Source organism: Hemicordylus capensis, chromosome 5, assembly GCF_027244095.1.
Source record: "Hemicordylus capensis ecotype Gifberg chromosome 5, rHemCap1.1.pri, whole genome shotgun sequence".
Taxonomy (NCBI): Eukaryota; Metazoa; Chordata; class Lepidosauria; order Squamata; family Cordylidae; genus Hemicordylus; species Hemicordylus capensis.
Genome location: NC_069661.1, coordinates 98,525,085 through 98,539,745, shown reverse-complemented (window position 1 = coordinate 98,539,745; position 14,661 = coordinate 98,525,085). Strand labels below are relative to the sequence as shown.

At 46.2% G+C, this 14,661-nt stretch overlaps 1 protein-coding gene across 4 annotated transcripts in view; it reads left to right on the top strand.

Annotated features, from left to right (window-relative positions):
- The first annotated feature begins 2,261 nt into the window (after nucleotides 1–2,261).
- The window catches only part of SLAIN2 (SLAIN motif family member 2), a 76,315-nt gene continuing 63,915 nt past the window's right edge, over nucleotides 2,262–14,661 (top strand). The window contains exon 1 of one of the 4 annotated variants that reach the window (XM_053254032.1): nucleotides 2,262–3,669. In XM_053254032.1, coding sequence (XP_053110007.1) covers nucleotides 3,197–3,669 — 473 coding nt within the window. In that variant the 5' untranslated portion in view covers nucleotides 2,262–3,196. The remainder of the gene's footprint in view (nucleotides 3,670–14,661) is intronic. The other 3 variants (XR_008308207.1, XM_053254033.1, XM_053254034.1) reach the window with 3 other exon arrangements.

The following is a 14,661-nucleotide window of genomic DNA, read 5'->3' as shown; positions in this document are numbered from 1 at the left end:
TCAGAAAGCTCTGTCTCAGTCACAGGTCATGGATCCTCCAACAGGATAATGACCCCAAACACACAGCTAAAAGCACCCAAGAATGGCTAAGAACTGAACATTGGACTATTCTGAAGTGGCCTTCTATGAGCCCGGATTTGAATCCTATCGAACATCTATGCGAAGAACTGAAAACGAAGAACTGAAACTGAAGGCTCCCTTCAAACCTGACATAGCTGGAGCAGTTTGCTCAGGAAGAGTGGGCCAAACTACCTGTTGACAGGTACAGAAGTCTCATTGAGAGCTACAGGAATCACTTGTTTCCAGTGATTGCCTCTAAAGGTTGTGCAACAAAATATTAGGTTAAGGGTCCCATCATTTTTGCCTATACCATTTTCATCTGTGTTATTATTTGAAATATTCTGTTGCATCAAAACTCTAAAGCAAAGTCTGAATTTTGTTAAATGCAGAATAAACAATGATGGGTACCAATTACTTTGTCAGTTTCAAGTTATTTCAGAGACAGTTGTGGGTTCTTCTTTTTTCGTGGAGGGGTACCAACACATTTGTCCACATGTGTAGGAGTTTCCCATATTCTGAGAAACACACCAGTGGGGATTCAAACCAACAGCCTCCTACTTTCTAGACAGGTTACTTCCCCGCTGAGCCATTAGTACTCATTCAAAATAAAGTCCCATTGAATACAGTGGGACTTATTTTTGAGTAAAGATGTATAGAATTGGGTATAACAGTCACACAGAGCAAGGATTAGGGAGGACAACAGGGGTTCATTTTTAGCCTACTTTCCAGTAGGCTTATGAGATTATCCGGCATTACATGTGTGTCCCTATCAACCTCACAATGCCTGGACCAATATGAACCAAATCAGATACAGTTATAGGGACACACAGAGATATCTCAATGACGTAGTTTGTAATGATATAATCCAGCCCAATTCAAGATGGCAGACACGTAAATGTTTGAGGCACAAGTGGACTAACTTGTGAACCGCCTAACCGATTTGAACCAAATTTGCTACAGCTTTAGGGACACCTAGGGGTGCCTCAATGGTATAGTTTGTGATGATGAAATCACCCCAATTCAAGATGGAGGACACATCAATGTTTGAGGTCTAATAGGGAACCAATTTGGACCAAATTTGGTACAGTTGTAGGGACACATAGGGACACCTCAAATGCATAGTTTGTGATGATGCCATCCACTCCAGTTCAAGATGGCAGATGCATGAATATTTGAGGTGCAAGTGGGTGAACCTGTGAACAGCCTAACCAATTTGGACCAAATTTAGTCCAGCTTAAGGGATAGTGAAAGGAAAGTAGGCAGATTAGTTCTTACTAGAACAAACATTTCCCCTTCAGTTTATTATTGCTTCGAAAACAATCTGATGGAACCAAATTATGATTTCAAAGAAATAGGGCAGGGAAGGGGAGAAAAGGCAAAACTGGTCATAAAAGAACAAAATAAAAACAAATGAATAATATTCAAGGTGTTTAAATAAAAGCAAATTACACTTTTATTTGGATATACTGTATTATATCTATATTCTGGGATTTCATATGCTGTGTATTTGCTGTGGTTTTTTTTTAAAGGTCATCAAGACAAATCACATGGCTGGATGGATGGGCAGACTACAAAGATGTCACAATAAATACATTCTTCTGGAGAGAGAGAGAGAGAACCCAAATGTAGACAACAGCCTGTCTTTTGTAATTTTGAAATGATTTGCCTGGAGGGGTTGTATTGAAACAGAGGGATTATATGCTGTCAGGTACAATTTAAATAAACCAAGAGAGAAACGAGGGCAAACCAACTATGGTTGGTGGGATAAAGCACATTTTTGAGGGACCTACTCTACTCTGTTTAGAAATTATGCCTCTGGATCCTCCGATCCTGCAACTGCTGTGGTGAGCACCATTTTAAAAATGACTGAAATCTGACCGTGTTTGCATTTTTCCTTACAGGTATGATGATGGCTACCTCATAAAGAACAATCAAGGATGATCAGATAATTGCTTAAATGGGGTGATTAATCCCCACCCTGGCTGTGGTGGACTATATTCCATCAGGGCTGGATATACAAAGCATTACTCACCAACAGTCCAGCTCTATTGGGAAGAAAATCTCACTGTGTCCAGTCAATGAGGCTTACTTCTAAACTGTACATTTGCAGCCTTTGTGCATGGGATTCCCTCAGAGGTTGATCCGTTAAAAGGAGAAGGAAAAAAAGGAGTGGAAGCAATAGCCTATGACCTGGCAACCCTAACCCTGCCGGCTCAGGTGTTCTGGGGTAGGATGGAGAGTTAACCTTACCAGTGGCAAGGGAAAAGGCACATCCAACGGAGGTTCAGGCGGCACACCCTCCTTGCACTACTAAGGCCACTGAAAGTAGGTTCCAGGGGCGCGAATACAGATCAGGGCGCATTTTCCAGTCAATAGGAGTAGACGATGATGTCATACTTGCCATGTAGGGACATGGGGAAATAGGGACGTGTTAGCAGGTATGTGATGTGCCTAAGGCCCGTGTACGAGAGCTAGGCCTCCTTGGGGAAGAAGCACTAAGGGCTTTCCAAGTCGGTGAGAAGAAAGACTCGAGGCGGGGAGGAGGCGTAGCTACCCTTAACGGCCCCTGCTCCAGCAGCAGGAGCTCCTCTCGCTCGCGGGGTGTGTGTGTGTGTGTGTGTGTGTGTGAACTCATCCCCCGCCGCGACCGTTGTCCAGGCGCCGCCTGCGTGCCTCCCTCGCAGCCCCACACCCGGCGACTACCGTTCCGTGAGTCTCTTCTTCGCTCGCTTTCCCAGCCGCCGGGGGCTTCTAGCTTCAGAAGAGACGGGCGGCTCCCACCCGCGAAGGAGAAAGAAACGGAGGAGAGGAAAGGACATGGCGGTGGCCGCAGCCGGATATGTGTGTCCGCCTCCCTCCGTCACGGGCCGCCACCGGCGCAGCTGACTTGGCCGGGCCCAGCCCCGAAACAGGAGCCGTGGCGGCGGCGGCGGCGGCAACAGTAATAGTAGTCGTGAGAGCCGAGGCTGCGCTTCCCCGCCCGGCCATGTAGAGGGGGCCCGCCCCGCTCAGCCCATCTTGAGAGACAACCAGCCGCCTCAGTCTGAGGGGAAGGAAAGCGGGAGAGGTTGAGAGGCGGCGGCGGCGCCTGGTGAGGCGAGAGGGTCGTCGGGTCGGGCGGAGCCGCCGGGGCGCCATGGAGGACATCAACTCCAACGTGAACGCCGACGCCGAAGTGCGGAAGCTGCAGGAATTGGTGAAGAAGCTGGAAAAGCAGAACGAGCAGCTCCGTATTCGTAGCGCAGCTGGGGCTCCCGGCGGCAGCCCGAAGCGGCTCCCCAGTGGAAACGGGGGTGGCGGGTCGGGCGCTTGCACGCCTCCGCCTCTTGCTGCAGCCGCCACTACCGCTCCACTATCGCCTTCCTCGTCGTCCCCCGCCGCCAGGGGCAGCCCGCTGCTCCTGGGGCTCGAGAACCGCTGCCTCAGCCCAAAGGCCGGGCCCAGGCGGCCTCTCTCGAGTGAGGAGAGCGGAGGAGGCGGCGCGGCGGCAGTTGAGGTTGCAGTAGCAGGGGGAGCCGGAGAAAATGCGAGTCTCCTGGACGAAGTGGAGCCGCTGAGGCCGGACGAGCTGGAAAGACTGGCCGGCTGCGAGGAGGACGAGACGGGCTGGTGAGAAACGGGGCGGAGAAGGGCTTGGGTGGGTGGGTTAGGCAGAGCAGAAGTGGAAAACAGAGACACTGACACGGATGTATGCCGTTGATTCCATCTAGCATTATAGGTCCGGGTAGTTGTACTTTAAAGGCTCCCCCCGCCCTCGATTTCCGTGTCCAGGAATAAAGAGATGGGAATGGGAGAGGCAAATGTCTCCAGCTCAGTGTATTGGCTGGAGGTTTCTGTAAGACGTAATTGTCCCTACAGCTGCTGCAGCCCAAGAAACGTGTGAGAATCGGGGTGCCTTTTTGGATCTTTATGTAGACATGCTCTGTCTGGTTGGCTGGACCGAACCCGCACTCCAGACCGTAAATCTCAGGGCGGAGATACTTGTTTTGGTTTTTCTTCTCAAATGAATTTAAAACAAATGTACCAAACTCTCCTCAGAAGAACGATTTGCAAATGGAGAATCCCTTTGTCTTTTCCCCAGTAAGCGATGGCTTCAGCATTTTGTTAGACATCCCGGGATCCCAGTAGCAAAAGAGACTCGTTCAGAGTTCTGTTGGGCGGTGCTCTGAATCCTTCCTTACATTTTGAGATGCGAGGTTTGAGTTCAGAAATGCTGAATGATTCATATATACAGTTCAGGTGAGGTTATTGGGATAATATGATGTCCATAAATCTAGCTCTGGCTTCTGTACCTTCCTGGAAGTGCATTCATCCTTTGCTTACTGGCTTGAAAGTATTTTGTATATTGTAGCACCCTTGTGAATTTTAGTGCCTCTTTTCCTAAATTCTGGCTAACTCTGGTTACGAGCTTCCAGGCACTTGATAGTTTTCTGGATAAGAGTTGGCTTTCTTGAGAGGATGCTGAGCAGGTATACTTCAAAGCTATCTGTTTTAATGACAGGAATGCTTTTCAAGAACTGAAAGTATTTTATAAGGATCTGGAAGATGTGCTAGGACAGCAGATCAATGTTCTGTCAGATTTCTTGAACACTTTCCTTCTCCCACCCCCAAGTAATAATGTATATTTAAGTGATTCCCAAAATGGTGTATTGGGCAGGACTGTGAATTAAATCTTATGACTAAGCCACCAGGGCAGTAAGTATTAGCTTCTTGCATTTTGTACTGCAGTACAGATACCTGATTATAAATTAGGTTTTGATGTATCAGTTTGTCTTCCACTACACCCCATGGCTCCCACTAACCTGACTACCCTTTCACTACACCAGACAGCAGCAAGAACATATTGTAACTTTCCCCTTCAAAATATGTGAGGGGTGGCCTATTCCTTTTTCAAGTCATTTGTACCTCTTAGTGAAAAACTGCAGCTTAATATATGCGTGCACCCTTCATAACCTGCATAATGTTTGTGTATTTTGTATTTAGATAGCTGGGTACAAAATATTTTGTAAAATACAGTCCTTTTGAGAAATAAGTACAAGAGGCTGAATTGGGTGGTGGAGAGGTTTGCTTCTGGAACAGAAGTATTGCTAAAACAAATTTAACACTTGATTGATGCACCTCTATACAAAGTTTCTGGAATTATCTCACGGTCCAAAGCATAATCCTCTTTTAATGATATACATATACATATGTGTATCTCTATTATTTAGCATATTTGTATACTGCCAATAGTCACCTTAAGTGGTGCAGCAGGGAAATGCTTGACTAATAAGCAGAAGGTTGCCGGTTCGAATCCTTGCTGCTACTATGCAGCAAGTGATATATTAGGAAGATGCTGAAAGGCATCATCTCATACTGCATTGGAGGAGGCAATGATAAATCCCTCCTGTATTCTGCCAAAGAAAACCACAGAGCTCTGTGGGCGCCAGGAGTCGAAATCCACTTGATGGCAAACTTTACTTTTATACTGCCAATAATAAGTGCCTTATGGCAGTTTACATAACATTAACATTCCAAAACCCACAAAATTACAAGTTGTTCTAGTAAGAACTAATCTGCCTTCTTCTTCAATATCCCTACAACTGGAATAAATTTGGTCCAAATCGGTGAGGTCAGTGGTTCCCAAACTGGAACCTACAACTGCCATCAGCCCCAGTTACTATTTATTGTGGCTGGGGATAATGGGAGCTGTAGTTCAGCAACATCTGGAATCTTCCAGTTTGGGAACCACTGGGTTAGAGAGTTCACAGGTTAGTCCACTTCAACCTTAAACATTCACACGTCTGCCATCTTGAATTGGGGTGGATTACAACATCACAAACTATGTGTTTGAGGTGTCCCTACAACTGCACCAAATATTTATTTATTTATTCTCTTTATATACTGCCCTTCCAAAATGGTTTAGGGTGGTTTACAACAGAATCTCTCTCTATATTTCTCCTAGGTGTGCCAGGGAAAATGCGTCCTGGCAGCCCAGCTGATTGGCTGGGCTGCGGAGGCGCCTGATTGGCTGGCGCAGTGCACCCGGGAGAATTTGACCAGTGGCGGGCCAGGCTGTGGGTGGCGACGGTGGCCGCAGGCCCGGCCTGGCTGCAGAGGCGAGGCGGCGGGCCTGGGCGAGGCGGCAGCAGGCCTGGCCGCAGCAGCAGGACTCGGCCCGGCAGCCTGGGCAAGTGGGTGGGGGAGAGGTAGCTGGCCTCAAAGAGGCCGGCTGCAGAGGCTAGCAAGCGGCGGCAATGGGCCTGGCAGGCTCGGCCGCAAAGGCAGCATGCGGCCCGGCGGCGGGCCAGGCCGTGGATGTGCTGGGCCCGGCCGTGGAGGCAGCTCATGGCCAGGCGGTGGCAGAATCGGCTGCGAAGGCCAGACGCCCGCGGGAGGCTGGGGTGGGAGGGTACTGGGTGGCAGGACTTCCATGTTCGCTGCCTAGTAAGTACTGTAAAATGAATTGCGACCGCAATAAAGTAAAGTATCTGGTCCAGTAAAATGAAATACAGGGGGAGGGGCAGGGGGAGGGCAAGAGAGCGGGGGTGGGGCAAGTGGGCAAGAGAGTGGGGTGGGGGTGGGGGTGAGGGAGGGCAAGCAGGAGGGGGGAGGGGGGCAAGAAGGAGGGGGAAGGGGAGGGCAAGAGGGAGGGGAGGGCAAGAGAGAGTGGGGAGGGGGAGAGGGGAAGGGCAGGAGAGAGGGGGAGTGGGAGGGAGGGAAAGAGAGAGTGGGGCAGAGGAGAGCGGAGGGCAGGAGAGAGGAGCAGGGGGGAGGGCAGGAGAGACTGGGGCAGGAGGGTGAGAGAGGGGTAGGAGGGGGAGGGAGGGCAAGAGAGTGGGGGGGAGGGGGCAAGAGAGAGTAGGGAGGGAGGGGAGGGGGTGAGAGAGTGGGGCGAGAGGGAGGGGAAGAGGGGCAAGAGTGTGGGGCAGAAGGGAGGGAGTGGGATACAGCTGGCCCCAGCGAGAGCACAGATGCTCTGTGCGGGTTGGCTAGTAAAAAAAAAATTAAAACCAGTTAAAATTAAAATCAAAATTATAAAAACCAATTAAACATTCAAACAGTTTAAAACCCTGGAAAACCAGGGCAAAGATTTAAAACAATTTAAAACAGTTTACAACAGTTTAAAAACCCTGGAAGGCCAGGCCAAGCAGATAAGTTTTAAGGGCTCTCCTGAAACACAGTAATGAACTCAAATTACCGATTTCTGCTCAGAGTGCATTCCATAGCCCAGGAGCAGCTACAGAGTCTAGTGGCACCTCTGAGTCGCCACCAGACAAACTGGTGGTAACTGGAGACGGACCTCCTTGGACAACCTTAAGGTGTGGTGGGGATCATGCAGAAGAAGGTGCTCTCTAAGATAACTCGGTCCTAAGCCATTTAGGGCTTTAAAGGTAATAACCAGCACTTTGTATTTTGCCCAGAAACATATCGGCAACCAATGTAACGGTTTCAAAACAGGCATAATATGGTCTCTCTGGGTTGCCCTAGAGACCAATCTGGCTGCTGTATTTTGAACTAACTGAAGTTGCCAAACTATGTACAAAGCCGTGTAACAAACTATGTACAAACAAACTATGTACAATGCAGCCCCACGTAGAGCGCATTGCAATAGTCGAGCCTGGAGGTTACCAGTTGATGCACCACTGTTTTGAGGTCATCCTCTTCAAGGAATGGGCGCAGTTGTTGAATCAGCCGAAGCTGATAAAAAGCACTCCTGGCTATGGTTTCCACTTGAGATACCAGGGTGAGGCCTGGATCCAGGAGTACTCCCAAGCTGTGCATCTGCTCCTTCTGGGGGAGTGTAACCCCATCCAGCACAGGAAGATCTAATTCACCCCTCAGATTCCGAGCTTCCACAATGATCACCTCCGTCTTGCTTGGATTCAGCTTCAATTTGTTATCCCTCTTCCAGCCCATTACTGCCTGTAGGCAGGCATTTAGAGAATGAGTGCCATTTCCTGAAGATGAAAAGGAGAAATAGATTTGGGTGTCATCAGCATCCTGATAACACCCAGCACCAAACCTCCTGATGACTTCACCCAGCGGTTTCATGTAGATATTGAAAAGCATTTGTGACAGAATGGAGCCCTGAGAGACTCCATATAACAGCTCCCGTTTTGAGGAGAAACTGTCACCAAGCTCCATTTAGAATCTATCCAATAGATAGGAGCGGAACCATTGCAAAGCAGTGCCCCCTATCCCCAACTAGTGTTTCCTCTAAGGCGTGCACACGTGTGGGCTCTCACAAGTTTTTTGATGTCCGCTCAGTTAGATTTTTTAGATCCCACTCAGGTGGAATCAGGAATGCCCCACTCTGAATGCATGTGCACACACACACTGCTTTGATACTGCCACCCAGAACAGAATTCATTCTGCACACTAAAAAAATTTAGAGAGAACACTGCCCCCAACTCCCCCAGGCAATCCAGAAGGATACCATGGTCGATGGTATTGAACGCCACTGAGAGATCCAGAAGCACCAGCAGAGTCACATTCCCTCTGTTGGTTCCCCAGCAAAGGTCATCCATCAGGCCAAACAAGGCTGTCTCAGCCCCATAGCCAGCTCTAAAGCTAGTTTGAAATGGGTCTAGATAAATTTAGTCCAAACTGGTTCCCATTTGCACCCCAAAAGTTCACGTGTCTACCACCTTGAATCAGGGTGGATGACATCATTACAGACTACACCCTTGAGATGTCCCTATGTGTCCCTACAGCTGTAGCAAATTTGGTTCAAAGTGGTCAGGCAGTTCACAAGTTACCCCAATTGCGTCTCAAATGTCTGCATGTCCACCATCTTGAATTGGGGTGGATAACATCATCACAAACACTGTTGAGGTGTTCCTATGTGTCACTCACTACAACTCACTACACGTGTCACTCACTACAACTGTACCAAATTTGATTCAAATTGGTTAGGTGGTCCACAGATTACCTGTCTTGCGCCTCAAATGTCCCTGTGTCCGGCATCTTGGATCAGGGTGGATGGCATCATCACAAACTACACCATTGAGGTGTCCCTACAACTGTACCCAGTTTGGTTCATATTGGTCCAGGCATTGTGAAGTTGATGGGGAGGGGGCACACATGGACGGACACACACACAGAATGCCGGGTGATGTCATAAGCCTACTGGGAAGTAGGCTAAAAACAGTTTAAAACAAAGCAGACATTTAAAAACCACTTAGAATTAACCAAAGGCTTGGTTAAATAGGTGCATCTTAAGACTTCGTTTGTAGACTGTCAGGGATATTAACGTTCTTCTTGCAGCCAGGGGTGTGTGCCAGTGTTTCGGGGTGACTATAGAGAAGACCCAACTCTGAGTCGCCACCAGATGAGCTGGTAGCAACCATAGGCAGACCTTCCCAAATGATATTAATAAATGGCGTGTGTCACTCATGAAGAAGAAAAATACCTAAGGCCTGCATCATTTAGGGCTTTAGAGGTAATTACCAGCACTCTCTATTTTGCTGAAACATATTGGCAGTCAATGCAGTTCTTTTAGAATAATATGGACTCTTCAGGTTACCCCAGAGACCAGCCTGCTGCCACATTGTGCACCAATTGTGGTTTCCAGACTACCTACAAAGGCTGCCTAATACAGAGTGCACCGTAATAGTCAAGCTTGGAGGTTACCAGTATAGTATATATACTACTGTTTTAATCCAGAAATATACACCATTGATGTAGAATGCATGCAATCTGCTGCAAAGTGTATTTGAATAGGCTCAGAATTATTCTGGAAGTGGAATCCACTATATGTGGATGTGCTAACTCCTACCAGGGGATGATATGCTGCATTATTTTTTTAAATTGCCAGTTCCTTTCTGAATACAGGGATATATAATATTTCTCCTTTAAAAAACAACAACATGTGTTCCCTGATAATCTTAGTAGATTATCATTTCTGTTGCAGGATGATGATATTTTTAAAGTTACTCAGGTAGCTAAATTTGTTCATGCTGCTGAAAAGTTGAAGAAAATACTCTTACCTTTTTGGCATTGATAGATATTTTAATTTGTAGTTATTTTTAGCCCCATTTTATGTTTCTGTATTTTGATGTTTACTTTGTCTCCAGTTCTTGTAATAATTTTTTTTTAAATTGGCCAGTGGCTGTGCAGTAAAGATGTACCTCTGACACAGTTGATGTATCAGTTGAAGCTGATAAAAAGTACTCCTGGCCACTGCTTCATCTGAGATAGCAAAGAGAGGTTTGGGTCCCGGAGTACTCCCAAACTGTATACCTGTTCCTTCTGGGGGAGTGTAACCTCATCTAGGAATGGAATGATGGTGAAATAATACCAAAAATATAATGGTGGACTTGGAGCAAAGTTATAACCAAAGATATGTGATTAGTGTGTGTGTCCAGTAATATGTCCTTTTAAACCTTTGAGGCTACAGAAGTAATTTCTCCATAATTCAATGGCTTAAAGTGAAAATATAACTAGATTAATGGTTCTCAAGGTATTAAGCCAGGGGGCAGAGTGCAGGAGCCAGGAGGCAACTTTCTATTCCCTCCAATCATTGAAGGAGACTAAGATCTCTAGTGTTTGACAATCAGTAAGGCAACCAACCTTTCTTTAAGTGCTGCTCCCTTATCTAACAGAGTTTTATTTTCTACCTTTTTTTCTTTGATCTATTTTACATTGTGCCCTGGCCCCTTAATCAAGAGGAGACTAGGCAGATGAACTTTATAGAAGCTTGGTAACCTTATTGAGTCTTTGTTAGATCTGGAGTAGTTCAGACTCCCCCCTCCCCCCATATTTCTAGATGGTTGCAATGATAACACCAATCAGTAAATATCTCAAATATTACTTAGCATGGGCTGAGTACTGTCATTGCCATTTTGCTGCAGCAACAACTGTTCAGCCTATCCTGCTCTTGCTAATCCATTTGGCACAGTCCTTGTGTGAATCATGCGTGTCAGATGTCCTGATCGGCATACCTGACAATAGGGGTGTGCATGGAACCGCTTCCGTGCACACCTGGGGGGGAGGCTCCTTTTAAGGTGTGGGGAGGGTGTCCTTATATCTCCTGCTGCGCTTTACCCTCAGGCACTGCTTCAAAAACTGCTGGTGCGGGGTGGCTGTATACCATCTTGTCGCCCTGGTCAGCATAATACTTGAAGTGGCGTGCATACGTGCACATGGGCCATTTCCAGTATCACACTGACCTAGGAGGCAAGAGGGCATACAGCCACCCCGTGCCAGTGGTTTTTGAAGCAGCACCAGAGGGGGAAGCATGGCGGGGGAGGTAAGGACACCCTCTCTGCGCCTTAAAGGAGCCCCCACCCCACCCCCATTTGAACTAGTTCCAACGTGGTTCATGCGCATCATTGCCTGACAATGGCAAGTTCCTTACTGTGAAAGTCCTTTAAGGGAAAGCTCATCATGGTATACTGTGAACTCCTTCCTTTAAATAAGTCTTTCTCAGTTGCAAATAGTAAGTATTGCTTGTACTTAAACAATTTCAACTTTTTGTGTGTTGCTAAGACCAAAGTGCAGTTTTAGTAGAAGGATAATTGTAAGCAGTTTTCACCAGTTTAAGAGCCTTGTGAACTAGTTTAATATAAGTTGCATTGTGTGGTCTTATTTATTTAACATATTTGCATACTGCCCAAAATGCAAGTCTCTGGGCGGTTTACAACAAAATAATAAAAACAGATAAAAAGATTACAACATTATAACAATTAAAATTTAAAATGTTAAAACTGTTAAACACAGTTTAAAACAATATCTAATTAAAAGCTTGGGTGAACAAATGCATCTTGACTGCCTTTTAAAAAGTTGTAAGAGATGGGGAGACTCTTATTTCAGCAGGAAATGTGTTCCAAAGCCTTGGGGCAGCAATGGAGGAGGCCCGTCCCTGAGTAGCCACCAGACGAGCTGGTGGCAACTGCAGACGTACCTCTCCAGATGATCTCAATGGGCGGTGTGGTTCATAGCAAAGAAGGCGTTCTCTTAAATACCCAGGGCCCAAGCTGTTTAGGGCTTTATAGATTATAACCAAAACCTTGTATTTTGTCCGGAAACTTATCAGCAACGAGTGTAGATAGTTTAAGATAGGAGTGATATGGTCGCTCCGAGATGACCCAGAGACCAACCCAGAGACTTTTTTGGTCTCATCTTGGTCTCATTCCCAACAAACTAAACCAAAGCATACTTAAACTGAAATTACTATTTGGGCATACCTTATAACAGTTATCCTCTTCAGATTTAATATTCAGATTAAATCTGTACAACCTTCTAATTAGGCAAGATTGGAGTATTTAAAGTACAGGAGAAACTGCTCTGTCTTGATCAGGGCATCTTGATTACCTGCTAGATGATACACTAGGCTAATTTAGTGGTTGTGAAAGTAGATGAGGATTAAAAAAATGTAAACTCTGTTTTCTAACTCTCTGAGTCGGCTGCTACTATGAATATATATGTGCAGGGTGGGGAGAGAAAGTGTGAGAGTTTTGGTTGCTCAGTGATGATTTTCAATCTGGAATGAACCAACCCAATTTTGAAAAAGAATATTTTTCTATTTTAACATCTAATTATTACTGTATTGTGCTAAGTGCCTTTCCTGAACAACTGAAAACTATTCTCTCTTCTGGGGCTGTTACGTGATTTTTGTGTTTGCTGCTAATGCAGTTTATTTTTGTTTGTTTTTTATGTAACTTGTTTTATTGCTATATTTTAAATTTTGTCAGCTGCTTTGGTGACCCTAGAAAGGTGGGACATAAATATTTTATTAAATTTTGTGATATGTGCTACATAGCAGTTCCCAACCTGTGGTGCTCCAGATGTTGCTGAACTACAACTCCCATCACTCTCAGGTATAATTTATTGTGACTGAGGATGGTGGAGTTGTAGTTCAGTGACATCTGGAGTACCACAAGTTGAGAACCCCTGTGCTACTAGATTTAAAATAAACAGAGGAACATGCTATGATGATTTTTCATTTAAGGTATGGTTGTGCTTTTAGATTGTGGTTAAGAACAATATTTGTTTTCAAGCGACACTATCTATGTGTCTCTAGTAATGTTATATCAGAACTAGGTAATGTGTTAAGAAAAATATTTGTAACAGTGTTAGAATGAGAACCACCGTTTTATCCAGGTGATAGAAAGATATTTCTGGACCCTGAGGTCCTTGACAACTATAGGCCGATCTCCAACCTCCCTTTTGTAGCGAAGGTGTTAGAGAGGGTTGTATGTGCCCAGATTGAGAGGGTCTTAGAGGAAACTGGCTATCTTAATTCTTATCAGTCAGGTTTCAGGCCTCGGCATAGCACAGAGACAGCATTGGTCGCTCTGGTAGATGACCTTCTTTGGGACCTTGATGAGCGTAGTGTCCCTCTCCTGGTACTTCTAGATCAGGGTTTCTCAACGTGTGGGTCCCCAGATGTTGTTGGACTTCAACTCCCATAATCCCCAGCCCCAGTGGCCGTGGGTTGGGAATTATGGGAGTTGGTCCAATTACATCTGGGGACCCACACGTTGAGAAACCCTGTTCTAGATCTCTTAGCGGCTTTTGACACTATTGATCATGCTATCCTCCTTGACTGCCTGTGTGGGCTGGGTATCGGGGGCACTGTCTTACAGTGGTTCCATTCTTACCTTAGCGTGTCCAGTCGGTATGCATTGAGGACAGATGCTCTGACCCATGGCCACTCCTTTATAGAGTTCCCCAGGGTTCAGTTCTTGCCCCTGTCCTCTTTAACATCTATATGGAGCCGCTGGGTCAGGCCATTTCCCAATTTATGGTGAGATTTCATCAATACGCTGATGATACTCAGCTGTATATTGCCATCTCAGACCATTCTGGAGATGCTATTTCTGTGTTTACTCGATGCCTGGAAGCTGTTAAGGTCTGGATGAATCAAAATAAGCTCAGTCTGAATCCCACCAAGACTGAACTACTCTTACTCAGCCCTTGTACCAGCCAACAGCTGGATGTGAACCTTGTTTTAGATGGGTTGGCGCTGCCCCCGAAGGAGCTTGTATGTGACTTGGGGGTCCTTTTGGATTCGCACCTCCTGCTTGAACAGCAGGTGGAGGCTGTAGCCAGCATGCCCAGCTCCATCTGATCCGTCAATTACACCCTAACCTTGATCGGCAAGCATTAATGACACTGAGCCATGCTCTTGTTATCTCCTGCCTAGATTATTGTAACGCACTCTATCTAGGGTTACCTTTGAGGACGATTGGAAAGCTACAACAGGTCCAGAATGCAGCAGCTTGTTTACTTATGGGTGCCAGAAAATATGGCAGGGTAACACTTCTCCTGCAGTCATTGCACTGGTTGCCTATTTGCTACAGAGTTCAATTTAAGGTCCTGGTTTTGACCTTCAAAGCCTTGCAGGGTTTGGCACCTGTTTACCTACAGACCCGCCTCTCCCATCCAGTTACATCCCATCCAGTCAGATCTGCTCAGATGGCCCTTTTGTCGGTCCCCGATTTCTGAGAGGTTTGGGGTGCTAGGACCCATGAAAGGGCCTTTTCGGTTGCAGCTCCACTTCTCTGGAATTCCCTTCCCCTGCAAATTCATTTAGCTTCTTTCTTGTCAATTTTTAAATCTTTATTGAAGACTTTTCTTTTACCCTGTAGTTTATCTATCCCCCCCCCCCGTTAG